The sequence below is a fragment of the Xenopus laevis genome, chromosome 5S (genome assembly GCF_017654675.1).
Source record: "Xenopus laevis strain J_2021 chromosome 5S, Xenopus_laevis_v10.1, whole genome shotgun sequence".
In the NCBI taxonomy this organism is placed as follows: Eukaryota; Metazoa; Chordata; class Amphibia; order Anura; family Pipidae; genus Xenopus; species Xenopus laevis.
The window spans coordinates 7,012,044-7,039,874 of record NC_054380.1 but is presented as its reverse complement, the minus strand read 5'-3'; the positions used below and the strand labels follow the sequence as shown (position 1 = coordinate 7,039,874).

General features: G+C 45.2%; 1 protein-coding gene across 5 annotated transcripts; it reads left to right on the top strand.

Annotated features, from left to right (window-relative positions):
* The first annotated feature begins 641 nt into the window (after window positions 1-641).
* tjap1.S (tight junction associated protein 1 (peripheral) S homeolog) lies at window positions 642-26,530 on the top strand. Of its 5 annotated transcripts, XM_041564198.1 has the most exons (12): window positions 1,106-1,732; window positions 2,709-2,841; window positions 8,060-8,195; window positions 10,526-10,579; window positions 12,321-12,445; window positions 15,706-15,734; window positions 18,691-18,852; window positions 20,298-20,364; window positions 21,831-21,860; window positions 22,156-22,263; window positions 22,418-22,501; window positions 23,558-26,530. In XM_041564198.1, the coding sequence occupies exons 5-12, from the start codon at window positions 12,332-12,334 to the stop codon at window positions 24,755-24,757; spliced, it is 1,794 nt and encodes a 597-aa protein (XP_041420132.1). In that variant the 5' UTR covers window positions 1,106-1,732; window positions 2,709-2,841; window positions 8,060-8,195; window positions 10,526-10,579; window positions 12,321-12,331; the 3' UTR covers window positions 24,758-26,530. The 5 variants fall into 5 exon arrangements, with proteins under 5 accessions (XP_041420131.1, XP_041420135.1, XP_018120370.1 ...); XM_041564197.1 differs by lacking the exons at window positions 1,106-1,732; window positions 2,709-2,841 and adding an exon at window positions 642-762; XM_041564201.1 differs by lacking the exons at window positions 1,106-1,732; window positions 2,709-2,841 and adding an exon at window positions 642-762 and having other exon boundaries at window positions 10,515-10,579.
* Window positions 26,531-27,831: the final 1,301 nt, after the last annotated feature.

The following is a 27,831-nucleotide window of genomic DNA, read 5'->3' as shown; positions in this document are numbered from 1 at the left end:
TTATGAGCTAAGGGGGCCCAGTCTGAAGGTCAGTTAGGGGGAGATTTGGGGTGAGTGCTTATTTGTACCCTGGGTACCCCTGGAACTATAGCAGGGTGACCCCAATGTTTCTATATATCTGTAACCTTGTTATGAGCTAAGGGGGCCCAGTCTGAAGGCCAGTTAGGGGGAGATTTGGGGTGAGTTCTTATTTGTGCCCTGGGTACCCCTGGAACTATAGCAGGGTGACTGTTACCCCAATGTTTCTATATATCTGTAACCTTGTTATGAGCTAAGGGGGCCCAGTCTGAAGGTCAGTTAGGGGGAGATTTGGGGTGAGTGTTTATTTGGGGAAGGGACACGTGGTGGGAAGGACGTTAACCCTTTAGCCGTGGAATTATTTACGTACAATTATGTTAACACTTTGGAGTCAGAAATATAAAGTACAGTGAATTAACCCCTTCAGGCATGAGCTTCCTTAGGGCAGTGATTCTATTTGGAAGTAAGGGGGAGCTGTAATCAAATGCCGGATCTGACAGTTCTACTGAATGTAAGACTCTCAGGGCCCAGGGCACAACGTGCAGTACTAGAAAGTCTTTCAGCCCTGGAATGTGCAGCTGCAGTCAGTCAGTCTCACGGGCCCTGAAGTCCCTCATCTAACGGCCTCTATTGGGAGATTCCTGAGCCGTCGAATCACGTGAAAGATGTGGCGACGTCAGACGCCGAACGTGGGGATTCCAAAGTGTTACCCGGCATGCCCTGCGGCAAGATGGCGGCCCGGAGGTGAGAGAGGAGTGGGAGGCAGAGGGGACGGGCTGTGGGTGTGACGGGAGGTAGCGGGGCTGAGAGGGACTGTGTGTCGGGTGGGGGGCACTGTATGTGGAACACAGTGTCGCACAGTTGGGGAACAGCTGGGTATTTGCAGGGGGGAGCTCGGTGCAGCCAGAAGTTCAGGGAGTTACAGGAGAGGCTTTGGGATGTTGCTGAGATCTATTAGTTACTTCAGGGGTCGGACTGAGCGGTATGTGTAGTTTTGTGTATGTGGGGGGGGGTTATAACAGGTAAAGTTTATGGGGTGCGACACTAAGTATTCATTGTGGGGCGGGGAATTGTGGGGAGAACAGGCAGTGATCGCGGACGGAGCTGTTGGGGGGGCGGAGCAATGGGGAGTAAATTGAGATTAGTGGGACCTAAAAATCTGCGACATTGGTCAGATAATTGATGGGCAGCTCGGGTTGGCTTCAATATTGTGGTGAAGTTACTCAGGGGTGAGCCAATGGGGTGAAGTTACTCAGGGGTGAGCCAATGGTGTGAAGTTACTCAGGGGTGAAGTTACTCAGGGGTGAGCCAATGGGGTGAAGTTACTCAGGGGTGAAGTTACTCAGGGGTGAGCCAATGGTGTGAAGTTACTCAGGGGTGAAGTTACTCAGGGGTGAAGTTACTCAGGGGTGAGCCAATGGGGTGAAGTTACTCAGGGGTGAAGTTACTCAAGGGTGAGCCAATGGGGTGTCAGGGGTGCGCGTTGTTGGAGTTGCATCACCCGGGGCTGCACAATTTGGGGGGGGGGGTATAAAAGTGTGTGTCATATACATTGTCCTATATGGGAACTGTGCCAGTGTCATGGGCTGACGGGAGTATCAGGGCCGATAAGGGAACAAACTTGATTACAGACAATAAGGCAGTGGCAGATGTTTGGTCAGGGGGCTGGATAAAACCAGGGAAGTCCACACTGACAGCTCTACTAATAACTAATGTAAGTGGATGCAATAGGATCAAATCAATTGGAGAATGTTTATCAACAATTTAAATGGCCCTTTACGTTAACGGTTATAAAATGGCAAGCTATCAATTGGTCTTCATTTCTGGTATACTGATCACTATCACCTCAACCATAAAGCAGGACAGAACTGCTGCTTACAATGGGGATCAGATAGGATCTGTGCAGCCACTGGGACAGAATGTTCTGTTATACAGATAGCTAGAATCTCAGCTGCCATAAAGCAGGACAGGACTGCTGCTTACAATGGGGATCAGATAGGATCTGTGCAGCCACTGGGACAGAATGTCCTGTTATACAGATAGCTAGAATCTCAGCTGCCATAAAGCAGGACAGGACTGCTGCTTACAATGGGGATGAGATAGGATCTGTGCAGCCACTGGAACAGAATGTTCTGTTATACAGATAGCTAGAATCTCAGCTGCCATAAAGCAGGACAGGACTGCTGCTTACAATGGGGATCAGATAGGATCTGTGCAGCCACTGGGACAGAATGTTCTGTTATACAGATAGCTAGAATCTCAGCTGCCATAAAGCAGGACAGGACTGCTGCTTACAATGGGGATCAGATAGGATCTGTGCAGCCACTGGGACAGAATGCTCTGTTATACAGATAGCTAGAATCTCAGCTGCTGTAAGACAGGACTGCTGCTTACTATGGGGATCAGATAGGATCAAGATGTATGGGAGCAGTGAGCAGAATATACCCCATGTGTATCAATAAAGAAACGATTGGATAAGGAGCAACATAAATACATTCCGATGTGGCCCATCATTACGTGTGCCAGTAATACACCAATGCGAGAGACTCTATGCATGAGACGCTCAGTAGTCAGTCATGACCAGACTCCAGCAGAGACAGGGTGTTGTGCAACTTATCTAAGTTTAAGAACAAGTCACTGTTCCCTCAGCACATATGATCTGTGGAGTTTGACCCCAGTCCTCCTTGCAGGCCGGCTGGACTTGGAGCCCGGCTTGTGTAAGTGCTGGAGGGACGTCAGTGCCTGGAAGGTTTTCCATGAGCAGCCGCTGAGTGTGGGTAGGAGGGGGCGACGCTGAGCAGCAGGAGACAGAACCTCAGGCGGGTATGTGTTTGTCTTGTGTAAAGCGGAGCTGGGGAACCTCTTCATTCAGTTAATCCAATCATTCTTCATTTACTCACTCACCAGCATGGGGGCCCCCAGGGTAAACAACCCTATTTAAAATAGATTTGCCTGCAGGGGGAATGGATTGTTTTTTTAAGAATAGAATGCTGTGTTTGTATTGAATCCGACTAGAATGAACAATAGGGCAACTCCCTGTACCTTAGTCATGTGACCTCTTATTTGTTCCAGTCTCTATTCACCGGCGTGCTGCGTCCTTTTATCCATCTGCCTGTGTGTTTCATACGAGTGGAGCTGCCATGCTGGTTTTAATCTCTGTAATGGATAAAAGCTGTAGTGCATTAGCCCCCCCTGCTGATCACAATGAACAGTGTGTGCAGTTAAGACTGAAATGTAGCAGCTCTGTGATTGGTCATTGCACTTTTGTTGCCTTGTCCAGTTGTTTCCCAGCACTGGGGGTGACTTTTTGATGGTTATGGATAATGGGGCTGTTGTCTCTATGCTGCTCTACCTGTATTGTGTCCCCATACATTGGCCCTGTGCTGGGGCCCCTCATTGTTGTGGGTGACAGGTGAGTTTTGCCTAATTGCAGCTTTTGTGTCCCAGACCTGAAACCTTATACTGCTGCCTCATCCAACACTCCAAACCCTTGTTTGCTGGGGGTGATATCTGAGCTGGCAGTTTGGGTTTCCTGACATCAAAACCTGCAACAGCCTGGCATCAATAGGGCAAAGGTCAGTGAGATAAGTGGGCACCCCCCCATAACATGCCCCAGGGTTCTCTATCCCCTCCCACTTGACATTTTCAGGCCCAGCAGAGAGATTGTTTCTGTGCCGAGAGGCCAAACACTGTACCACCTGCTGGTCCTGGCACCGAAATAATGCATGGGAATGTCTTCATTGGCCAGGGCCCAAATTAGTGGCATAGGATCATCATCACAATGTGACACCTGTTACTCTTCACACCTTTGTGCTGCCAATCAGCCCTGCTCAACCAACGACAAAAAAGTACTTAAAGGGATACTGTCATTGGAAAAAGTGGTTTTTTTTTTCTCAAAACATCAGTTAATAGTGCTGCTCCAGCAGAATTATGCACTGAAATCCTTTTTTCAAAAGAGCAAACAGATTTTTTTTATATTTGATTTTGAAATCTGACATGGGGCTAGACTTAGTCTCCCAGCTGTCCCCAGTCATGTGACTTGTGCTCTGATAAACTTTAGTCACTCTTTACTGCTGTACTGCAAGTTGGAGTGATATCACCCCCTCTCTTTCCCCCCAGCAGCCAAACAACAGAACAATGGGAAGGTAACCAGATAGCAGCTCCCTAACACAAGATAACAGCTGCCTGGTAGATCTAAGAACAGCACTCAATAGTAAATCCAGGTCCCACTGAGACACATTCAGTTACATTGAGTAGGAGAAACAACAGCCTGTCAGAAAGCAGTTCCATCCTAAAGTGCTGGCTCTTTCTGAAATCACATGACCAGGCAAAATGACCTGAGATGCACCTACACACCAATATTACAACTAAATACTCTTGTTGGTTCAGGAATGACATTTTATATTGTAGAGTGAATTATTTGCAGTGTAAACAGTGTCATTTAGAAAAACAACATCATAAAAATCACAACAGAATCCCTTTAAACCTTATTTCACCTCTCATGAGATTAGATACTGCCCCCTGGCATCATTACAGGGCCCAAGTCCATCTTTAGTTGATAGAGCCCAGGTAAAAGAAATAAATGGGCCACAGGATGTGAAATGTTGTGGCCCCTTGTCCAGCTGTGTCCACCATCTTTGCGTTGCTGTCTCACTGTGCTGGCACCATTTTTGCCCAACTGCCCCTTTCTTACGCTACTATTCTCGCTCTTCCTGCCTACATGTAGGGGCCCTATGACAGTTGCCGTCCTGCCTTTAAAGGAGAACTAAACCCTACAAATGAGTATTGCTAAAAATGCCATACTTTATATACTGAACTTATTTCACCAGCCTAAAGTTTCAGCTTGTCAATAGCAGCAATGATCCAGGACTTCAGACTTGTCACAGGGGGTCACCATCTTGGAAAGTGTCTGTGACACTCACATGCTCAGTGGGCTCTGATTGGCTGTTGAGAAGCTAAGCTTAGGGCTCGTCACTAATTATCCAGCAGAAAATGAGCTTCCCTGGCTGTAATATAAGCTGATGCTACAGGTTTGCTGATTATTAAATTCTGATGCTAATTGCACTGGTTTCTGTGCTGCCATGTAGTAATTATGTGTATTAATTACTAATCAGCCTTATATTGTGACATTTCTATTCTATGTGTACTGTATATTGTGAGTGGCTCCCTAAGCTCAGTAAGTGACAGCAGCACAGAGCATGTGCAGTGAATCAGCAGAAAAGAAGATGGGGAGCTACTGGGGCATCTTTGGAGACACAGATCTTTACTGCTAAAGGGCTCTGGTTGCCTTGGACTGGTACAGAAGCCCAAAACATCATGTACAACATTTCTAGCTACTTCTTTAGTTCTCCTTTAAGTCCATAGCCAAGTTGCAGATGCAGCACTGCAGCTGAGCAAGACTAGGGCCCCTGGCAGGACACAGGTTCCTCTAATCACATTCATTCCAGAGCTTGCTCCGGTTTCCAGCCCTGCTGGGTCTTGTCCTGTATGTGGGTAGGTGGCTGATGTTTTGTCTCTGGGCCCCCCTTTCCCTGCACGCGTGTGTGTGTATTCCTGGCTCACGAACACCATCTACATTCTTCCCAGTACAAGTCAGTGAGGCACGCTGTTTCTGGCCCCGGGGCATGGAGTTATAAGAAAGACAAGTAATAGGAGTGGCAGAGCTGCTCGTGTCTGTACCTGGCCCCACCTGCCTTTTGGTTAATCATCTATTCCATTGTAACTGTGCTGACTTCCTGGGGCAGAATAGAACTAATTTAATGGATTCTGTCTTTCCCCCAAAATCATGGATTCCTGGCAATAGATTCCTCGTATGTACTAATACCCTTCCCCAGTGGTGCACATGTCAACAGCTGCTAAATGTCACAGGGTAAATACATTTTTGTACACTCAGATTACATGTGCTCAGTAAGTCCATTTGGACCTGTCAGTACCAGTGGCGGAACTACCGGGGGAGCAGGGGGTGCGAGAGGGCCAGGGCTCCCCCTCAGGGCCCCCCGGCAGTGGCACATACCACTGAAATTACCCTGTCAGCGCGCCGTACGGAGGGGGCGGGGCCCGGCTGTGCGTCACGCACTAGGGCCCGCCCCCCTCTAGGAATGCTGCTGGTCAGTACTACAGAACCAGGCTGCATAAAATACTGAATATTCATATCACACAGCTGGTATATTGCTGGTATAGTTGCTGTACTGTGTTAGCCAGTAAAAATGTTACAGGGCAACTCTTTTGAAATAAAAAACAAAAGTGGTATAAAGGTGATACGTTTATTGGCTAACTAATATAATCATAACAAGCTTTCAGAACATTTTAGTTCCTTTTTCAAGCTGATTACAATGAAGCAGTCGTGTTCTCTGGTATATATACAATATTCAGCTCATGGGTCAAATGACCAACAAAAAGGAATATCTATGTGTAAAGGTGTCCAGTCATTTACAAGGGGATCTGCAAGAGACAAGCAGATAAAGCACAAGATAATGTGGGTCAAATAGGTTGAGAATAAATTGGGGCTGAATTAATGTAATGTCGAGATCCACATATGTTTGTATTTCTAACCTGGTGCAGGCCAACATTTTGAAAATGGGACAAAAAAGTTGCCGTTGTAGTTTTGACCATTTTTGTGGCCACACAAAATTGCCATGTTAATTTCACAAAATTTGGCAGGTTATAGAAGTTTGAACATATTTATGTGTTTTTTTCAGTTATTACTATTTTGCTAATGAAGGTGAATTGCCTTCACAAGAGACCTGTTATCTTAAATTGTTACAATTACTTATTTGCTTATCTCGTTACATTTGAATTGTTGCAAATGTCTTATCTTCTGTTGTGGGCTCTCTGCCAAAAGCCAATTAAGTTAGAAACTTTTTCTGGCTGTTCAGTGCAGAGAAAACCAGGACTTTCCAGTGCAAATGAGGGACTGCAATTTGAGCTGTCAAAAAAGGGACAGTTGGGAGGTATTTTACACGGGCCGATAAAAGCTGCCGACAGTTTATTGGTTATGGGGCCCTCAGACGGGCTTCCCTGATCGATATCTTGCAGAAAGTTAGGCAGATGTTGATTGGATGGGACTAAAAATCCCGTCTGATCCCGGACCGCATCTGTTTGTTGATGTGGTCTAGTCATCTGACCGCCCGTTTACCCATCGTTATGATCCAATCGTTGGGCACTAGTGACCACGATCGGATCAGCCAGATATCACTCACCTCAAGGTGGGCGCATCAGGGAGAGATGTCGCCAAATGAGCAGATCTCTCCGTTTATGGCTACCTTTAGTCCACATAATTAGCCATAAATCCAAGGACCAGGTTTAGTTCCTTCTCCAGAGAATTGAAAGTTTCCATTAATTTGTAATCCCACACTTTTCATTACCAATTTTAAAATTGCCCTTAAGTACCAAAATTCTTAAATCCTGAGCTATTGAAATGATTTCCTATTGTTGTGTCCAGTATAGAAACCACGTTTGTACATCTCCTGCTGGCTGCTCCTAGATACTACAAGTTGTAGAGAAGTGGAAACTATACATGGATCCCTCTTTTGGTTGTCAGAGCAAATACAATTAAACATATGGCTTGGATCTGGCCTGTACCTGGTTCTATTTTGCGAAATACTTGGTGAAACCGAATAGGTTTGTCTGAGGAGAGTCTCTGTGGAACCCAATAGGTTGGTTCTGACCACTTTTGGAGTGGGAGAAAGGATTGAAAAAGAGTTACATAAAAACTGCCTTATAAATCCAGCACAAGGGCTACAGAAGGTGATGCTAAGGGGAGAATGGCTGCCGAATTCCAGGGTTAAGGAAGGTGATTTTCGGGGTAGAGGCTGCTGTATGTCAGGTTTACAGAAGATGATTTTGGGGGAGAATGGCGATGTTGGGGGAAAGGCTGCTGAATGCCAGGGTTAAGGAAGGTGATTTTGGGGGTAAAGGCTGCTGTATGTCAGGTTTACAGAAGGTGATGTTGGGGGGAAAGGCAGCTGTGTGCCAAGGCTTCAGAATGTGGGCAGCAGAGGAGATGGTTAGATGCTGATAAATATTTCTCCTCTGGTTTCAGTGGCAGCACAAACAGCCTGCGGGATTAGGTTACACTTACCTGCCTGGGAGATAAAGACAAAGGACCGAGGGAAAGAGGATAAAGAGCAGCAGGAAACATGTGTGATAGAAACAAGGAGTCCTGACTAGGTGTCATAGTAAGTATTTACTAACTCCTCTGCCCCCCCCCCCGCACATTCCCAATTGCTTTGACCCCCAAAATTTGTTATTTGCTCCCCCACCAACCCTCACTGTGACTCCCCCCTCCTGTACTCTTGTACTTTCTTCTCACTTGCTCTCACTGTGACACTTTTCTTCCTCGCTTGCTCGCTCTTATCCACCATCACTGTAACTTCTCACTTCCTGCACTTGGCAACCTTACTCCTAATATTCTCATTCCCAGCTCCGCTCATGACCTAAAACCAAAAGGAATCCTCCTTGATTTTCCCTTGTTCCCCAAATGATGTGCAACTGCTAAACCGAATTCTATGTTCTCTTTATTACCCCCCTCCCCAATGCTGTTGTATGTATAAATAATACATAAATATCCTGTAATTTAGGGGGGAATGTAATTAAAGTCACAAAGAGAAAAACAATTTGCACCAATAAGAATAAAAATCCACATCTTGCAATGTTATATTGTTCCTTAAACGGTTATTGCATTGCGAATTTTAATTGCGCATTCTTAAGAAGTGCTTGAAGGTGTCGTAATCATTTGGAGCAAACATAATGACTTTTTCAGTAAGAAGTTTTATTACATATAAAATAATATAAAATTCGCAAACGGTCTTCCACTGTCGGAAACCGTTTCCGGGTTTGCAAAATCTATATTAAATTCACGCAAAGCAAAATTTGTTTGCGCAAAGGCATAACTTTTCATATTGCGAATAGTTTTTCCATTACCTACTTTTATTACATTCCCAAGTTAATGATTTATAATTGGTGCTTAGTGATGTCATTTCTGTCACATGACTCACTGAAACTTGTGTGTTATAATAAGTAATATAACCCCCATGTGCTTTTTGTATCTATAGTTTTACTTACAGTATATAAAAGGATTTCAGTAGGGATGGGGCCTGTATTCTCCTGTATGAGAGGCGGAGTCTACCAGCAGTCTAACCAGGATAGGATGAGAGCATTAGTGATGCCCGATAGCTTGACTCCCTCCACCCACGCCCGCTCGAGGCTGACTTCCGGGTTCCTTGTATAGACCCGCGCCGACCCGCCCTGTCGATGACATCACAAAAGGGGAGAGCAGGCGCGTGTCTATAAAAGTTGAAGTCGGAAACCGGAAAGGGGGTGCGAGGTTGGGTAAACCCGCGGGTATCGGGCAGGCCAGCACATCACTAGAGAGCATGCACGAGAGGCTTAGCTGTTACCTGTTCAAGACAGGGTTAAAGGAACCATAACATCAAAAAATGAAAGTGTTTTAAAAATTATAATATAATGCAGTTATGCCCTGCACTGGTGAAACTGCTGTGTTTGCTTAAGAAATACTACTATAGTTTATATAAACAAGCTGCTGTGTAGCCATGGGGGCAGCCATTCAAGCACAGGATACACAGTAGATAACAGATAAGTACTACTATAGTTTATATAAACAAGCTGCTGTGTAGCCATGGGGGCAGTCATTCAAGCACAGGATACACAGTAGATAACTGATAAGTACTACTATAGTTTATATAAACAAGCTGCTCTGTAGCCATGGGGGCAGCCATTCAAGCACAGGATACACAGTAGATAACAGATATGTACTACTATAGTTTATATAAACAAGCTGTTGTGTAGCCATGAGGGCAGCCATTTAAGCACAGGATACACAGTAGATAACAGATAAGTACTACTATAGTTTATATAAACAAGCTGCTGTGTAGCCATGGGGCAGCCATTCAAGCTCAGGATACACAGTAGATAACAGATAAGTACTACTATAGTTTATATAAACAAGCTGCTGTGTAGCCATGGGGCAGCCATTCAAGCACAGGATACACAGTAGATAACAGATAAGTACTACTACTATAGTGCATATAAATAAGCTCCTGTGTAGCAATGGGGGCAGCCATTCAAAGGAGAAAATGCCCAGGTTACACAGCAGATAAGCTCTGTAGAACATAAAGGTGTTCTCTGTTATCCACTATTTAACCTGTGCCATATAGTCTTTTTTCAATTTCCACCATTGCTACACAGCAGCTTGTTTATATGAACTATAGTAGTGTTTCTGAAACACAGATCAGTTTTACCAGTACAGGGCAACATCACATGATGTTTTTATTACTTTAACACTTTCATTTTTTGGTGTCACTGTTCCTTTAATGAGCATGTTATCAAAAGAGATAGCAAAGGGGGAAGCAGGACCAGGCTTAAGTGGGAAGATAATTGGTTCAGTGTTGGGTTTTGGTTGAGGTGTGGTTGGTTCATCCAACTTTGAGATTGCTAAGAGGCTAATGAAAGAGTTAATAGATGTATTTTTTTTGTATGTGTCCTGCAGGGGTCCTCACTTGGACACTTCTGATTTGCTGTTAAGGTCCAAGGGCTCTTACTGGTGAGTATAAACCATGATTCTTCTCTTGGGTTGTGGCTTTGATGGCTCTACCTCCCCTTGTAGGAACAAGCAACATAACAGTGATTTCCTTTTTTTACATTATAACTTGTATCTATACACATGGGTCGGAAGTGTCCTTACACAGTACAGTATGAGGGTATAGCTTATTGTGTGCCCAGAACATTCCTTCTCTGTATATTTGTATTTATACATATGGGAGGAGGTGCCATATTGATTCCCTTAGACAGTACAGTATGGGGGTATAGCTTATTGTGTGCCCAGAACATTCCTTCTCTGTATATTTGTATTTATACATATGGGAGGAGGTGCCATATTGATTCCCTTAGACAGTACAGTATGAGGGTATAGCTTATTGTGTGCCCAGAACATTCCTTCTCTGTATATTTGTATTTATACATATGGGAGGAGGTGCCATATTGATTCCCTTAGACAGTACAGTATGGGGGTATCGCTTGTGTGCCCAGAACATTCCTTCTCTGTATATTTGTATTTATACATATGGGAGGAGGTGCCATATTGATTCCCTTAGACAGTACAGTATGAGGGTATAGCTTATTGTGTGCCCAGAACATTCCTTCTCTGTATATTTGTATTTATACATATGGGAGGAGGTGCCATATTGATTCCCTTAGACAGTACAGTATGAGGGTATAGCTTATTGTGTGCCCAGAACATTCCTTCTCTGTATATTTGTATTTATACATATGGGAGGAGGTGCCATATTGATTCCCTTAGACAGTACAGTATGAGGGTATAGCTTATTGTGTGCCCAGAACATTCCTTCTCTGTATATTTGTATTTATACATATGGGAGGAGGTGCCATATTGATTCCCTTAGACATTACAGTATGAGGGTATAGCTTATTGTGTGCCCAGAACATTCCTTCTCTGTATATTTGTATTTATACATATGGGAGGAGGAGGTGCCATATTGATTCCCTTAGACAGTACAGTATGAGAGTATAGCTTATTGTGTGCCCACAACATTTTCCATAGAAACCAATCACAGTTCATTGAATTCCAAGCAGATGGGATTAGCTGTGCCACTCAGTCATGTGCTGGTTCTTAGTGAAGACTGGGGATGGTGTGTGTCTGGTTAGGGGCAACAACACTGGGCTAGAGCATTTTATGGCAAGGGTTGTATCGGGTGCAGGAGTGGTAGGTACAAGGAGGGTTAGCAAATAGAAATAAGTGGCAAAGTGGAGTGTGCTCAGGTGCAGAATAGAGAGGTTTGTGCCTGGCTGTGGGGTAGAATGGACATTGTTTGCTTACCCTTCTGCACTGCAAATGCCATTGTACACTTCATCTTTTTCAGAATCCTCATGTTTTGACTGTAAGCTCATGGGTACAGCTCCCTGCTTGTGGTTCTGAAATGCTTAGAGAAGCCACCTAGTTTTTGCATTTGATTTTGCAACTTTTTTCCCCATTCTAAAGAATCTTCTCACTTCCTTTCTTATTTTGTGCCCCTCTGCACTGCTGCCCCTCCCCGTGTTCTCTCTGCTGGGTCAATAGACTTTTCCCTGCTGATTTGCATGCCCATTGCACAGATCAATACAGAGCCTGTGGCTTCTCCCATATGTGTGTGTATGTGGAGTGAAGTCTGTGGGACGCGAGCAGACTATGCTTCCCTGCAGTAGCGCTGTGTGCTCACTTTCTGCCTCTGCCAAGACTTTCTAGGCCTCTCCATGCCCCTGATGCCCTCTGTTTTCCTTTCTGGCAGGAGCAGTAAGAATGACCAGCACTGCCTCCACCAAGAAGCCTTACCGTAAAGCACCGCCGCAGCACCGGGAGACACGGCATGAGCTGCCAGAGCCTCGAGAGGATGTGCCGGAGAAAGCAAACCAGGTAAAGGTGCAACAGATGCCACTGTGCAATAAGTGGGCACATGTAGCTGAGCTAAAAGATACAGATGGCTGTGATGCCGACAGTTTCAGCTGCTCTTCTACTTGGTTGTTGGCATACAGCAATGACAAAGATGGAGAGGGGCAGGGGTGCGCAGGTGCAGAGCCAGCACATTGTTCCGCAGGGTAAGGTCATTGCAGGCCAAGGGAAAGCAGAGCAGGGCTTCCAGGCTAAGGGGGTTGCAGAGGTTTCCCAGCCGCAGTGAAGAAAACATTGCAGCGGCAACGGGACAGCAGAGGGGAGGGCAAGAGCCGAAGCCTGGAGCCCAGCCTGGTGTTTAAGGAAACTGCTGAGGAGCTGGTACCCAGGAAAGGCCACCAGTCTCCCTGTGCTCAACGGCTCAAGAGCATCCTGAAACACCCTGGCACCCTCAGTCTCACCTCAGAAGAAAAGGGGAATTCAGCATTGAGAATGTCGGAGAGGCTGAACTCGCCCATGGCTCTCTCACCTTCTCAGAGAGATTTGAGGAGATTCCGAACACCCTCACCAGACAACAAGAGCCAAGAGGACAAGGCCAAGTTCTCCCAGTTCTTAGATGAGCTCAAGCTCACTTTCAGGGTGCTGAGCCCCATAAACATGCCTGGAAGCAGGCAGAAGGCTGGTGGGCGCAGTACTGATGAAGAATCCCCATCTCTGATCAGTGGGCTGTGGTGGAAGCATCTGGGGTGAGGAGGTCTCATGACGTTATTGACACCTCAATCAGGTCTGGACGCAGGAATTCAGAGTGTCCCGGGTGCTCAGTGGACAATACAAAGGCCACAGAGATGAATGAGATAATTATTGGCCATTAGGGGCATTAGAGTGGAAGCATTGGGAGTCTGGGTCAAGGGAGGAAGAATGGGAAAGCCTCAAATCTCATCTGAGCTGAGCTTTGTGGACACAGAGTCCCTCTCCTCAGCCTCCCACCTAAGCCCAGAGACTTGAAGTCCCTTCCCTAGGGCTTCTTCCTCACTAACTGGCAGTTGCAATAAGGTTAGTGCCCACATTTCTATATTTCAAATCCAGAACTGCCCAGCTGCTCTCTCATCCTGCCCATCCCATTCCTCGTGACTCTCTCTTTATTTAAGCTTCACCTGTACATCTCTGTTATCCTGCACCATCCCATTCCACATGTAACCCTCCACTCCTAATTTTTACCCCCAGCTCCCTTTTCACACTGTCCCCACTCACACGGTTACACTCTTACCATATAGGATGGGAGTCTGTGATTTGAAAATCTAGTATCCAGAAAGCTCCAATCTATTGTACCTTCTACTTCATGTCAATTAAATACAACATTCTTGGTGTTAAAAAATCGTATTGGATCTTTTAGCATTCTGGCTATTACATGCCGTGCCAAGGTTTTATCTGGAGCTTAGTAAAAGTGTTGCCTAAAATGACCTGTTCTTTCATTATTCAGTCATTATTTCATTTAAAAATGTTCTCTACCATCGGGTCATATGCCCCCTAGTGGCAGATCTCTGCATCTAACTGTATTTATCCATTCCTTACAGATAAAATGTATTTTATTCATAGAAGATAAATCTCTTTGGACCAGAAATCGTGTCTCATAATAGGGGATAATTGTTCATAACTGTACATGATATTCTATGTTATTAGTATTGCCATTCCACATTACTGCCCTACCCATTGCTCCCTCCTTCTAATTCTCAGTCCTCACATTTGCCCTTTTGTCCCTGCACAGTGATTCCCATTCTTCTCTCTCCATTACCCCCCCTCCCCAAATCTGTCCAATTCTCTCACCCCCTTGCACTGCAGGCATTATGAGAAAGCCGCTATATACTGCAGCTTTGTGTGTCCACAGCATTGTAGGGAACTGTTCAGCCAACAGCTCAGTGATTTGGTCAGCATGAGAATCCCGTTAAAAGGGCTGGTGAGTTATCGGCTTTTCAGCATTATCGGACCTTGCCAGACATTGTGGAACACCAAATCTGAATTGACGTCTGGCTTTCTGAGACTGACCAGCAGGTGGCGCTGCTGTAACATAATTCACTCATTAACAGTACATGTATCCCTTAATATCTTGGAATTAAAGAAAAATAAACAACGAATGTACATTGCAAAAGTCCTTAGAATAGCATTCTCATCTATTTTCATTCATTTATTTTTACGTTTCACTTATCCTTTAATTGATTGCAGGATCTGCTGAACTTGTTGGATTTCCCAATGTTAAAGGGATTCTTTTTATTTTTAAATGACACTGTTTACACTGCAAATAATTCACTTTGCAGTATACAATTTCATTCGGAACCAGCAAGTGTATTTAGTAGTAATATTGGTGTGTAGGTGCATCTCAGGTCATTTTGCCTGGTCATGTGCTTTCAGAAAGAGCCAGCACTTTAGGATGGAACTGCTTTCTGGCAGGCTGTTGTTTCTCCTACTCAATGTAACTGAATGTGTCTCAGTGGGACCTGGATTTTACTATTGAGTGCTGTTCTTAGATCTACCAGGCAGCTGTTATCTTGTGTTAGGGAGCTGCTATCTGGTTACCTTCCTATTGTTCTGTTGTTAGGCTGCTGGGGGGGGAAAGGGAGGGGGTGATATCACTCCAACTTGCAGTACAGCAGTAAAGAGTGACTGAAGTTTATCAGAGCACAAGTCACATGACTGGGGGCAGCTGGGAAACTGACATGTCTAGCCCCATGTCAGATTTCAAAATTAAATATAAAAATTATTTTTGCTCTTTTGAGAAACGGATTTCAGTGCAGAATTCTGCTGGAGCAGCACTATTAACTGATGCCTTCTGATTTTTTTTTTTTTTTTCCCAATGACCGTGTCCCTTTAATGTGTAATCCAGCCTTCCAACCAGCAGTGTGTGTCTGTAGAAGGGCATTCCAGGCGATTCAGTAAGCCATTGGCTGCCTCCTGTTTAAGGGCATTAGGATAATGGCACACGGAGCTGCTTCAAGAACATAAAGTACCCTGCATGCCATTACCCTTATAGAGATGTAATTGCTTTTGACGCTTAATGGTGTGCCACCTACATGGGCCACATAATATTCTCTGAGATGTGACCAGCCAGTGTCCCACAGTCTGATTCAGTTCTCCGCCTACATTAATGTCTTTGGGATTTCTCTGCTTCTCTGGATCTGATGTAACACGGGGCATTGCCATATTCCTGCAAAGCTTCTGCCCCTTTGGCATGACTGTGTCTATGTCCGGGTACAGGTCATGTGACTGAATCTATTTCTCCTTTTCCCCAGGAGCCGCAGACAGAAGGGGAACGTATCCAGTAAGTATTGAGTCATATGAATAACCTGCTTAGTATATCTGCCCCAAATCCATTATTTTTTCTTTTCTCGGTCACATGGGTTTGAAGGTGTCTCTAGAACTTCCATGCCAGAGGCAAATCAGCAGCTCTGAAATAATGGATTTATGTAAAGCCTACAAAAAACTGTCTATCAATGGTGAAGTTTATATAATACTGTACTTACTGTACCAGCCCAGAGGTCCAGGCAGTTCTAGTTAGGCATCTTTTGTGTGTCAGTGGCACTGCACATGCTCAGTGGGGTCTGGGCTGCTGCTATGAGGCCAAGCTTAGGGGTTGGTGTAAATGACATAAATCATGGCAATCTCTGGACCCTCCTATTTTCTGCCTGATAGGCAAGCATAAAAACAATAAAGCAGAGAAGTGCTAGCGATGAGCCCCACCCTTTGCTTTCCTCACTTGAGACTTGTATTAACCCTGAAGTTACTCTCAGATTGGTAGCGATGGGGCATTTGCATGTTATTAGTGGCACCCGGGTGCTGAAGGGAATTTGTGTTACCCCTTTTTTTTAACACTATTTAATTAGAAGTCAATATGGTTTGGCCTTTGTGCTTGATGAGCGTAATTATGTACGTCAGGTCTCTGCATAAGAAGCCCCATGCTGGACAGTTCCCAGCTGAGTAATTGGGGTCTGTTATTCCTATCGGTTATTTGTAGAGGATAAATCTCTGTAGAACAGAAGTCCTGTCTCATAATGGGGAGTCTTTTTGTTTTTTCTACATGGGCCCTGCATTTTATGCTATACAATGATCAGGGCCAGGAGGGGTTAGTGTTGGGTGCTGGGATTGCTTTGCTGCTGGTAGTGCTACTTTCACTCATTGATTCATGGAGCAGCTTCACAGCAGGATCAATAGTGTCTGTCAGTCAGTCAATTGAATCCGTCAGGTCAGCATGTGACTGTATATGAGCAACTCAGTAGGTACCCTGGGCTGTCCTTTTATATGTCATCCAGTCCTACATCTTTACTAGCTGCAACATGAGGCTCATGACCTTTATATCTGAGCTGATAAGGGGCGTTAAATGGTGTTATATTTTAAGCTGATTGTGATGTCCATGGGAGAGCTTTATATCCTGAGCCAAAGGGGGTCAGCGGGAGAGCTTTAAATCCTGAGCCAAAGGGGGATAGCGGGAGAGCTTTATATCCTGAGCCAATGGGGGTCAGCGGGAGAGCTTTATATCCTGAGCCAAAGGGGGTCAGCGGGAGAGCTTTATAACCTGAGCCAAAGGGGATCAGCGGGAGAGCTTTATATCCTGAGCCAAAGGGGGTCAGCGGGAGAGCTTTATATCCTGAGCCAAAGGGGGTCAGCGGGAGAGCTGTATATCCTGAGCCAAAGGGGGTCAGCGGGAGAGCTTTATATCCTGAGCCAAAGGGGGTCAGCGGGAGAGCTTTATATCCTGAGCCAAAGGGGGTCAGCGGGAGAGCTTTATATCCTGAGCCAAGGGGGTCAGCGGGAGAGCTTTATATCCTGAGCCAAAGGGGGTCAGGGGAGAGCTTTATATCCTGAGCCAAAGGGAGTCAGCGGAGAGCTTTATATCCTGAGCCAAAGGGAGTCAGCGGAGAGCTTTATAACCTGAGCCAAAGGGGGTCAGCGGGAGAGCTTTATATCCTGAGCCAAAGGGGGTCAGCGGGAGAGCTTTATATCCTGAGCCAAAGGGAGTCAGCGGAGAGCTTTATATCCTGAGCCAAAGGGAGTCAGCGGAGAGCTTTATAACCTGAGCCAAAGGGGGTCAGCGGGAGAGCTTTATATCCTGAGCCAAAGGGGGTCAGCGGGAGAGCTTTATATCCTGAGCCAAAGGGGGTCAGTGGGAGAGCTTTATATCCTGAGCCATTGGGGGATCAGCAGGAGAGCTTTAAATCCTGAGCCAATGGTGGGTTTAGTGGAAGAGCATTATATCATGAGCCAATGGGAGTGTAAAACTCCCCATAGACGCAAAAATTTTGCCGAACGACCAATTTTAGCGACGTCCGACCAATCTTTCGAAATTATCGTGAAGTTAGTGGGATTCGAACGAACGTACATGTTACGATTTTTCTACGGATATCTTTCAGAAAATTGATCGGCCAGGTTAAAAAAATCTTAATCGGTCCCCGTACAATCTATCTATGTTTGCAGGGCCAAGCAGGCAGCTCCCCTTTGTTTTCCCAGCAAATGGTCTTTTTAGTTGATGGACAATTCGTACGATCGTTTTGAGATAATCGTGGTCTCACGATGACGATCTGATCTTTAAAAAATCTTTACATTTATGGCCAGCTTAAGTGGGAGAGCTTTATATCCTGAGACAATGGGGGCTAGTTGGGAGAGATTTATATACTAGACCAGGGGTCCCCAACCTTTTATTACCCGTGAGCCAAATTTAAGTGTAATATAATGTTGGAGAGCAACATAAGCATGCAAAAAGTTCCCGAGGCTTCCAAATAAGGGCTATGGTTGGGTATTGGTAGCCCCTAATGTGGACTTGCAGCCTACAGAAGGCTCTGTTTTGCAGTAAACCTGTTTTTTATGCAACTAAAGCTTTCATCTAAACCAGAAATTCAAAAATAAGCACCTGCTTTGAGGCCACTGGGAGCAACATCCAAGGGGTCGGAGAGCAACATGTTGTTCACGAGCTACTGGTTGGGGATCACTGTCCTTGACCAATGACAGTGTAAGTGGGTGAGCTTTATATCCCAAAACAATGGAGAATCAGTGGGAGAACTTTATATCCGGAGTCAGTTTAAGGTTAGGGGGAGAGCTTTATATCGTGAGCCAATAGGAGGGTCATTTGTGGAGCTTTATATGCTGAGCCAATGTGCATTCAGTGGAGAGCTGGTAGATTTGGTTGGTTATAATCTTCTAGACAGGAGATCAGATTGATCTGTAAAACTTAAGATTACTTCCTTACTGTCCCCAATGACTTGGCCTTACCTGCTTTGTCTCAGGTTTCTGCAGCACCAAAATGATGAGCTGCGACGTCGCCTGGCCTATGCCACCACCAAGATGGAAGCCATGGAACATGAGGTGGATGCTCGGGGTCAGTACTTGGAGATGGAATTGAGTCGCAACAGAGAAGAAGTGGAAAAGCTTAAGGACAAATTCCGTAGGTAGGTTGTGGCCAGTCCCAATAACTCAGAAGGGCAATCCTGTGACTTCCACCCAGTGCCGGACTGAGCCTTCTGGGCACCCTAGGCAACTTGACTGGCCAACCTCCCTGATCCTGCATAGGAATGAGCGCATGTGCAGTCACTGGTGGGGGCAGTAGGGGGGACAAGGGCTCAGAGTAGGGGTAGGGCTAAATATCTGGCGCCCCCATATATTAACAGTACATGTATCAATTAATATCTGGGAATAAATAATGAATGTAAATTACAAAAGTGCTTAGAATAGCACCCTCATCAATTTTACATTCACAGATTTTGAAGGTTTACTTATCCTTTAACCAGCAATCACCTTTGTTGTAGGGATGCATCAAATCCACTATTTTGGATTCGGCCAAATCCTTCGTGAAAGATTCGGCCGAATACCGAATTACTAATTTGCATATGCATTTGCATATGCAAATTAGAGGTGGGAAGGGAAAAACATTTACTTCCTTGTTTTGTGACAAAAAGTCACGTGATTTCCCTCGGCCACCCCTAATTTGCATATGTAAATTAGGATTATGTAAAGCCGGGCAGAAGAATGGGCTGAATCCGAATCCTGCTGGAAAAAGGCCGAATCCCAAACAGAATCCTGGATTTGCTGCACCCATACTTTATTGTGATGGTCACAATAAATGTGATTGCAGGTTAATAGCAAGTAATATCAACAGTTCTTTAAAGGGATACTGTCATGGGGAAAAAAAAAAAAATTCAAAATTAATCAGTTAATAGTGCTGCTCCAGCAGAATTCTGCACTGAAATCCATTTCTCAAAAGAGCAAACAGATTTTTTTATATTTAATTTTGAAATCTGACATGGAGCTAGACAATATTTTCAATTTCCCAGCTGCCCCCAGTCATGTGACTTGTGCTCTGATAAACTTCAGTCACTCTTTACTGCTGTACTGCAAGTTGGAGTGATATCATCCCCTCCCTTCCCCCCCCCCAGCAGCCAAACAAAAGAACAATGGGAAGGTAACCAGATAACAGCTCCCTAACACAAGATAACAGCTGCCTGGTAGATCTAAGAACAACACTCAATAGTAAAAACCCATGTCCCACTGAGACACATTCAGTTACATTGAGAAGGAAAAACAGCAGCCTGTCATAAAGCATTTCTCTCCTAAAGTGCAGGCACAAGTCACATGACATGGGGCAGCTGGGAAATTGACAAAATGTCTAGCCCCATGTCCGATTTCAAAATTGAATATAAAAAAATCTGTTTGCTCTTTTGAGAAATGGATTCAGTGCAGAATTCTGCAGGAGTAGCACTATTAACTGATGCGTTTTAAAAAAAAAAAAAGATGTTTTCCGATGACAGGATCCCTTTAACCATATCACAATTGCCTGCCTCTGATATCCCAGTGCCTGTGATGTTGTCCCCGTTCACCCCCTGTTTCTGATTTACAGGCTACAGAACAGCTACACCGCCTCCCAGAGAGCCAATCAGGACCTGGAGGAGAAGCTGCACACTCTGGTATTACCCACTATTCCAGGCTTAACATGACATTAACCCCCTTTCAACCATTAACTGGGTTATGCTACACTGCACATTTAACTGCTTTTTTACTTATTTTAACCCTTTTGGTGTTGGTAGTTCATTCTATGGATGCACGAATTCAGGATTCGGTTCAGCACTCAGCCTTTTTCAGCAGGATTCAGATCCGTCCGAATCCTCCTGCCCGGCTGAACCGAATCCGAATTCTATTTTGCATATACAAATTAGGGGCGGCGAGGGAAATCACGTAACTTTTTGTCACCCCTAATTTGCATATGGAAATCCGGTTCTGTATTCGGCCGAATCTTTCACGAATAGTGTATTGGCGCATCCCTAGTTCAGTCGGCTGTGTTTTGCATTGTTAAAGTCATCACTATTTTTACAATGCACAGCACTAAAGGGTTAAAGGGAGGCCTTCTTCATAAATCTTTTTTCTTTAATTAATCTAATGCTAATTAGGGGTTATATGTAACACCTTAGTTACACCCCCTACTCCCCCCCATCTCACTATATTGGTCAGGGAGCTGAACTTTCAAAAAGTGGCCAATCACACAATAGGCAACTCCCTGGTTTTGCTTATAGACTTAATAATTCTATGGGAGCTGGGAATGTATTATGAGCAATTCTGCTGGAAATTGTGCAGAGCTAAACATTAGCAGTATTAGAGCCATTGAGGCTGCACTCAGATTAGTGCTAGAGCTATAGGAGTCATGAGTGTGGTATATAGGTTAGTGCTAGAGCTATAGGAGTCATGAGTGTGGTATATAGGTTAGTGCTAGAGCTATAGGAGTCATGAGTGTGGTATATAGGTTAGTGCTAGAGGTATGGGAGTCATGAGTGTGGTATATAGGTTATTGCTAGAGCTATAGGAGTCATGAGTGTGGTATATAGGTTAGTGCTAGAGCTATAGGAGTCATGAGTGTGGTATATAGGTTAGTGCTAGAGCTATAGGAGTCATGAGTGTGGTATATAGGTTAGTGCTAGAGCTATAGGAGTCATGAGTGTGGTATATAGGTTAGTGCTAGAGGTATGGGAGTCATGAGTGTGGTATATAGGTTATTGCTAGAGCTATAGGAGTCATGAGTGTGGTATATAGGTTAGTGCTAGAGCTATAGGAGTCATGAGTGTGGTATATAGGTTAGTGCTAGAGGTATGGGAGTCATGAGTGTGGTATATAGGTTATTGCTAGAGCTATAGGAGTCATGAGTGTGGTATATAGGTTAGTGCTAGAGGTATAGGAGTCATGAGTGTGGTATATAGGTTAGTGCTAGAGGTATAGGAGTCATGAGTGTGGTATATAGGTTAGTGCTAGAGGTATAGGAGTCATGAGTGTGGTATATATATGTTAGGGCTAGAGAAACAGGGCCATATTGTATCATTTTCAAATTTACCTGTCTCTTTGTTTTCTCTCTCTTTCTGCCTCATGCTGTCACTTTTCCATCCAGGCATCGCTCAGCCAGAGTTGGATCTATTCAGTTGCGTTTGGTAGATTGGAGATGGGTTTGGTTGCTCCTGTGTTTTGTTGCCACCTCATACTGTCTGGCACTCTCCTTGTTGCCCCATGCCCACCCTCACTAGATGTTAGACCTAAGTTCCACATGAAGGTTTATTACTATTTGTATTATTCCCTCAGATTTCTGGAATCTCTTCCTTCCTGCCTTCTGTCTGGTGATCCTTTTGGGGATGTGTTCTCCAACCTACCTCTGTGCCCCACCCCAGAATTCACTTTCATCTTGTCCTCTCCGTAACTGTCCCTTTTGCCCCTTACAGATAAAGAAAGCCGAAATGGACAGGAAAACCTTCGATTGGGAGATTGTGGAGCTCACCAACAAACTAATGGATGCAAAAACCACCATCAACAAACTGGAAGAGCTAAATGTAAGTCTGGGGATAAGCTGCGACCGATGGGGCTGTGTGATGTAAGCGATCAGGCAGTGAGACACAGGGGTGACAGTCTATCAGGCCGATGAAATCAGACAATGGATCATTAGATGTCGTTTGCCTTTGTAATGCTTGTCACCACTCATTGCAGGACCGGTATCGCCAGGACTGCAATCTTGCTGTACAGCTTTTGAAATGTAACAAGTCACACTTCCGGAACCACAAGTTTGCAGACGTGAGTTTAATGATGGGGAACTTATACTTGCCCATGTGAGTGCAGGCTGAGTGAGTGAGTGAGTGAGCCGATGTGAACATATAATGGGGCTTTGAGTATGAACCAGTGCGAGTAGAGCAAATGCTGAGGGGCTGAGTGTGTATAGAATATATGCTGAGTGTGATCTGATGTGTATAGAGTATATGCTGAGTGTGAGCTGATGTGGATAGAGTATATGCTGATGTGTATAGAGTATATGCTGAGTGTGGGCTGATGTGTATAGAGTATATTCTGAGTGTGAGCTGATGTGTATAGAGTATATTCTGAGTGTGAGCTGATGTGGATAGAGTATATGCTGAGTGTGAGCTGATGTGGATAGAGTATATTCTGAGTGTGAGCTGATGTGGATAGAGTATATTCTGAGTGTGAGCTGATGTGTATAGAGTATATTCTGAGTGTGAGCTGATGTGTATAGAGTATATGCTGAGTGTGAGCTGATGTGGATAGAGTATATGCTGAGTGTGAGCTGATGTGGATAGAGTATATGCTGAGTGTGAGCTGATGTGTATAGAGTATATTCTGAGTGTGAGCTGATGTGTATAGAGTATATGCTGAGTGTGATCTGATGTGGATAGAGTATATGCTGAGTGTGGGCTGATGTGTATAGAGTATATGCTGAGTGTGAGCTGATGTGTATAGAGTATATTCTGAGTGTGAGCTGATGTGTATAGAGTATATGCTGAGTGTGGGCTGATGTGTATAGAGTATATGCTGAGTGTGAGCTGATGTGTATAGAGTATATTCTGAGTGTGAGCTGATGTGTATAGAGTATATGCTGAGTGTGGGCTGAGTGTGTATAGAGTATATGCTGAGTGTGAGCTGATGTGTATAGAGTATATGCTGAGTGTGAGCTGATGTGGATAGAGTATATGCTGAGTGTGAGCTGATGTGGATAGAGTATATGCTGAGTGTGAGCTGATGTGGATAGAGTATATGCTGAGTGTGAGATTACCGTGCAAGATTACGTTTGGTTTGTTCCCAGTACAGTGTAAACTTAGTCCTTGTTTTGCTCTACAGCTTCCCTACAAGCTTCAGGACCTGGTTGCCAAACACATGCAAAGCGCTGCCACGTCTCCGGGCTCTGGCCAGGATAGTCCGTCAGGCCTTTCACAGTCCGATGTGGTGCCCACCTCCGTCATTGCCCGTGTGCTGGAAAAGCCAGAGTCCTTAATTCTAAACTCCGCCACCTCCAGCAGTGGCAGTGGCCCGACGGCAGAGGATGTGTTTGTGCACGTGGACATGAGCGGTTGTGGAGAGAGAGAAAGAGAGACCCGTCGGCAGCAGCAGAACGGGAGTCTCCAGCACCAGGGCAGTGTAGATAGTGCTTCAGAAGATCCGCCCACTTTTGAAAAACTCAACCCCTATCCCACCCCTCCTCCGCCTCATCCGATGTACCCTGGGCGCAAAGTGATTGAGTTCTCCGATGAGAAGGTGAGGATCCCAAAAAATAGCCCATTGCCCAACTGCACCTATGCAACGCGCCAAGCCATTTCTCTCCGCTTAGTGCAAGGGGAGGATGGCAGCCCAGACCGACATCGTACTGTACCCAACAGCCCAGCATCCACAGCTAGTTACCCACAAAGGGCACGCAGCGCAGATAACCCTGCCCGCTCTCCTCTGAGCAGTGCCGCTCCCAGCTCCGCAAGTTCAGAGGAGGACATGTTGGCCAATTGGCAGCGAATGTTTGTTGAAAGGGCTGCGCCCAGCACAGAGGGGTCTCTGGCCCACCGTACATCCTACAGCAGGGACACGGCAGTGGAGCTGCAAAAGGGGTTCAGTCGCTCCATGCAGGAGCTCAGCATGGCTGCACAGGCTTTCTCTGATGGCGAGAGCTTTGGCCTTAGCTGGGCAGGCAGCAGAGAGTCCAGTCTTGAAGTAGATGGCATGGAAAACCGCAGAGGGCACTTGCCCAATGAGTATGGGAAGGAGTTCTCCCAGGAAGAAGCTCAGGACTTACTGTCTGGAACAATGGAAGAGGAGGAGGAAGAGGAGGAGCCAGAAGAACATCTAGTGCCCTCAGAGGAAGCCGAAGAGGAGGAGAGGATAATAGAGGAGTATGTGGTTAATAAGACTCTGGTAGAGGGAGAGGATGGGCTATTTATGGAGAGTTACCCGAATGTACGCCCGCATCGCAGCCCAAAAAGGATGGGTGTTCATCACCTTCACAGAAAGGACAGCCTGACACGTGCACAGGAGCAGGGGAACCTGCTTAATTAGGGGAGTAGATAAAATATGGGAGCTTTTTAGCCGCTATTTCTATGACAATGACACTCCAGCGGGTGAGGTGGGTGCCCGGAGGCTGTTGCCTGCTAACCCACCGCAATCATAATATGCATTTATAAACACTAGTGGAGCACGACTGTATTTAATTCTGCGACATAGCGATGTAGGAGCGATGCAGTGCAGCTGAAGATGAAGTCTCCTCAACAACTGCATTCAATTCTGCAACATAGTGATGTAGGGGAGCTGCGGTGCAGCTGAAGATGAGTCTCCTCAACAACTGCATTTAATTCTGCAACATAGTGATGTAGGAGAGATGCAATGCAGCTGAAAATGGAGTCTCCTCAACAACTGCATTTATAATTCTGCAACATAGTGATGTAGGGGAGCTGCGGTGCAGCTGAAGATGAGTCTCCTCAACAACTGCATTTAATTCTGCAACATAGTGATGTAGGAGAGATGCAATGCAGCTGAAAATGGAGTCTCCTCAACAACTGCATTTATAATTCTGCAACATAGTGATGTAGGAGAGCTGCGGTGCAGCTGAAGATGGAGTCTCCTCAACAACTGCATTTAATTCTGCAACATAGTTATGTAGGAGAGCTGCAGTGCAGCTGAAGATGGAGTCTCCGCCTCTAAATCCCTTTATATTGTGTGTGTGGTGCCACAGAGACCCCAGCGCAAAGTCAGCTGGTTCTGCACCATCAAGTATTCCTTCCTTGCAGCAGTATCTAACAGCAGCTCAGGGCTCCATTCCTTGGGTAACTGTGCCACTTACACTAACCCATAGTCTGGGAAAGGTACCAGGCACCCCCAAGATCTGGCTTCTCCATATAATGTAAGGGTTAAACCACCTCCTGGGATCTTCCATATGTGCTCCTGCGTGGGAGGTAACCGGTGAATGAGATGTTTTGTGCCGGGGAAATATTCCAGGATCGTGGCCAAGCTCTGGCCAATTCAGGCAACAGCTACAACATTTGCACAGTTTCCAGCGTGCAATATTTCATGTTTTTTTAAACTGTATCTTCAGTCGCTCATTGGACTTTTTACTCCTGCCGTACTTTGTTTTCTGTTTTGGGGGTGCGGTATGCTGTGGAGGTCCTTCCCTTTGTTTTGGTTTAAATTAGTTGTTTTTGTTGTTGCAGTAAACGGTGTGGTGTCCTTACTCCTCCCATGGGACACGTGTTCTCTGACCAATCCAGTGGTATCAGATGTCAGAGGCACGACTGTATGGAACCTTTGCACTTACTCTGTTCCCATAAATCAAGCTAAACAATTAGCTCTAAATAGTAGTTTCAAATATAATCACATAAATGGACTAATATTGTCACAATTTGGCTCCAGGCCTACAAACCCATAGCAACCAGATGTTTGATGTCTTTATTCTAGCTGCAATAGACCAGGAATGGGTTGCTATGGGTTACAAGCCCTAAAATGAACAGCAACGTGTCTACAGAATCATTGCAAAGAGTTCCTAAGTTCCAAGGTTGTTGTTTGGTTGCTCTTCCTCAGAGCTTGAATCGTCTCATTTTTATTTCCACTGTGTGTTTCGTGCCCCCGGAGCTGCTCTTTGTGTGTTTGAGTCGGTGCATCTGCTCAGTGTTCCATCCAGACCAGGGCAGTATTACCTGCTACGATCAGTGTCCCCCTAATCCCCCCCCCCCCCCCGTCCTACAGATTTCAGACTGTTAATCACATTTAGTATTATTATTTTCCAGAATTTTTCAGAACTGTCTATTTTCCAAGGAGAAATAAAACTATTTTAAAATACCTTATTTCTTTCAGTTTTATTGGTGGGAAGGGAAACGTAAGCAGTTTATGCGTCACTGACATCCCCTCAGGGTCTCGGCCTGGCACAGAAACCATAAACATTGGCCTCCATTCCTTTCATACCTGTTTCTCCATGTTCTCTGGACAGCTCAAGTATTGGCCTTTAACATTTAGGCTTGTCATTTTCCCCACTCCACTTTCCAACCCCTCAGCTCAAGCACATATTGGATTTGAGTGGGTTTCCTAAATCTTGGCACCAATGTGCACAAAATAGGAATGATATACCGTATATACTCGAGTATAAGCCTAGTTTTTCAGCCCCCAAAATATGCTGAAAAACTCTACCTCGGCTTATACACAGGTCAATCTCAAAACGGTCGCCGGCGTCTAAGAATAGTCACCGGCGTCTAAGAATAGTCGCCGGCGTCCAAGAATAGTCTCCAAGAATATTCGCTGGCGTCCAAGAATGGTCGCCGGCATCCAAAAACGAGACGCCGGCACCTCCAATGGGAGCAGAAACCCTCAATTTTTTGATTGAAACTTACCAGAAGCGGCTGCATTTCTCACCCTAGGCTTATACTCGAGTCAATAAGCTTTCCCAGTTTTTGGAGGTAAAATGAGGTACCTCGGCTTATACTCGAGTATATACGGTAATCGTTTGGCCCTTAGTCAGATCATTATGTGGTCCTACTGATACCTGTTAGGAGCAAACTGCAGCAAGAATCAATGAGGTCCCTTGTCCCATGTTTTTTTTTAAGCAAGAATTTTAGATATGTGGCCGGGTATCCGCTGTGAAGTTGCAGTACTTCAGTCTTGCCCAGTGATTCCCAACCAGTGGCTCGTGAGCAGCTTGTTGCTCCTGGTGGCCTCATAGTAAGTGCCCATCTTTACTTTTTTGGCTTAAATTCAAGTTTTGGCGGCATGAAGACTTTGCCTCCTGTTTGCGTCAAATGCGGCTCTATCCGAAAAAAGTGAAACAAATAATGCTGACTATATAAAACTGTAAGTTCGGAGTAAAACTACATCCTCTTTATGCCTAATTAATTAAATCCGCAAACAACTTTAGCCATGGCTCACCCCATCAGCAGCTTGACCTGGTGTATGAACCTCAGCTCCGTCTCCTTCGGGCGTAATTTACACGGCAAATTGAAATGTGTGTGATTCCCACTCACCGGTATCAGATGGTGGCTCGGGTGCAGCACCCCGAACACATAACTGAAGAAATTTAGCACGCACTCCTGATAAAACTCGATTTTATCCCATAATTTAAAACATCGTCCTAACGCGCTTCGTATCTAGAG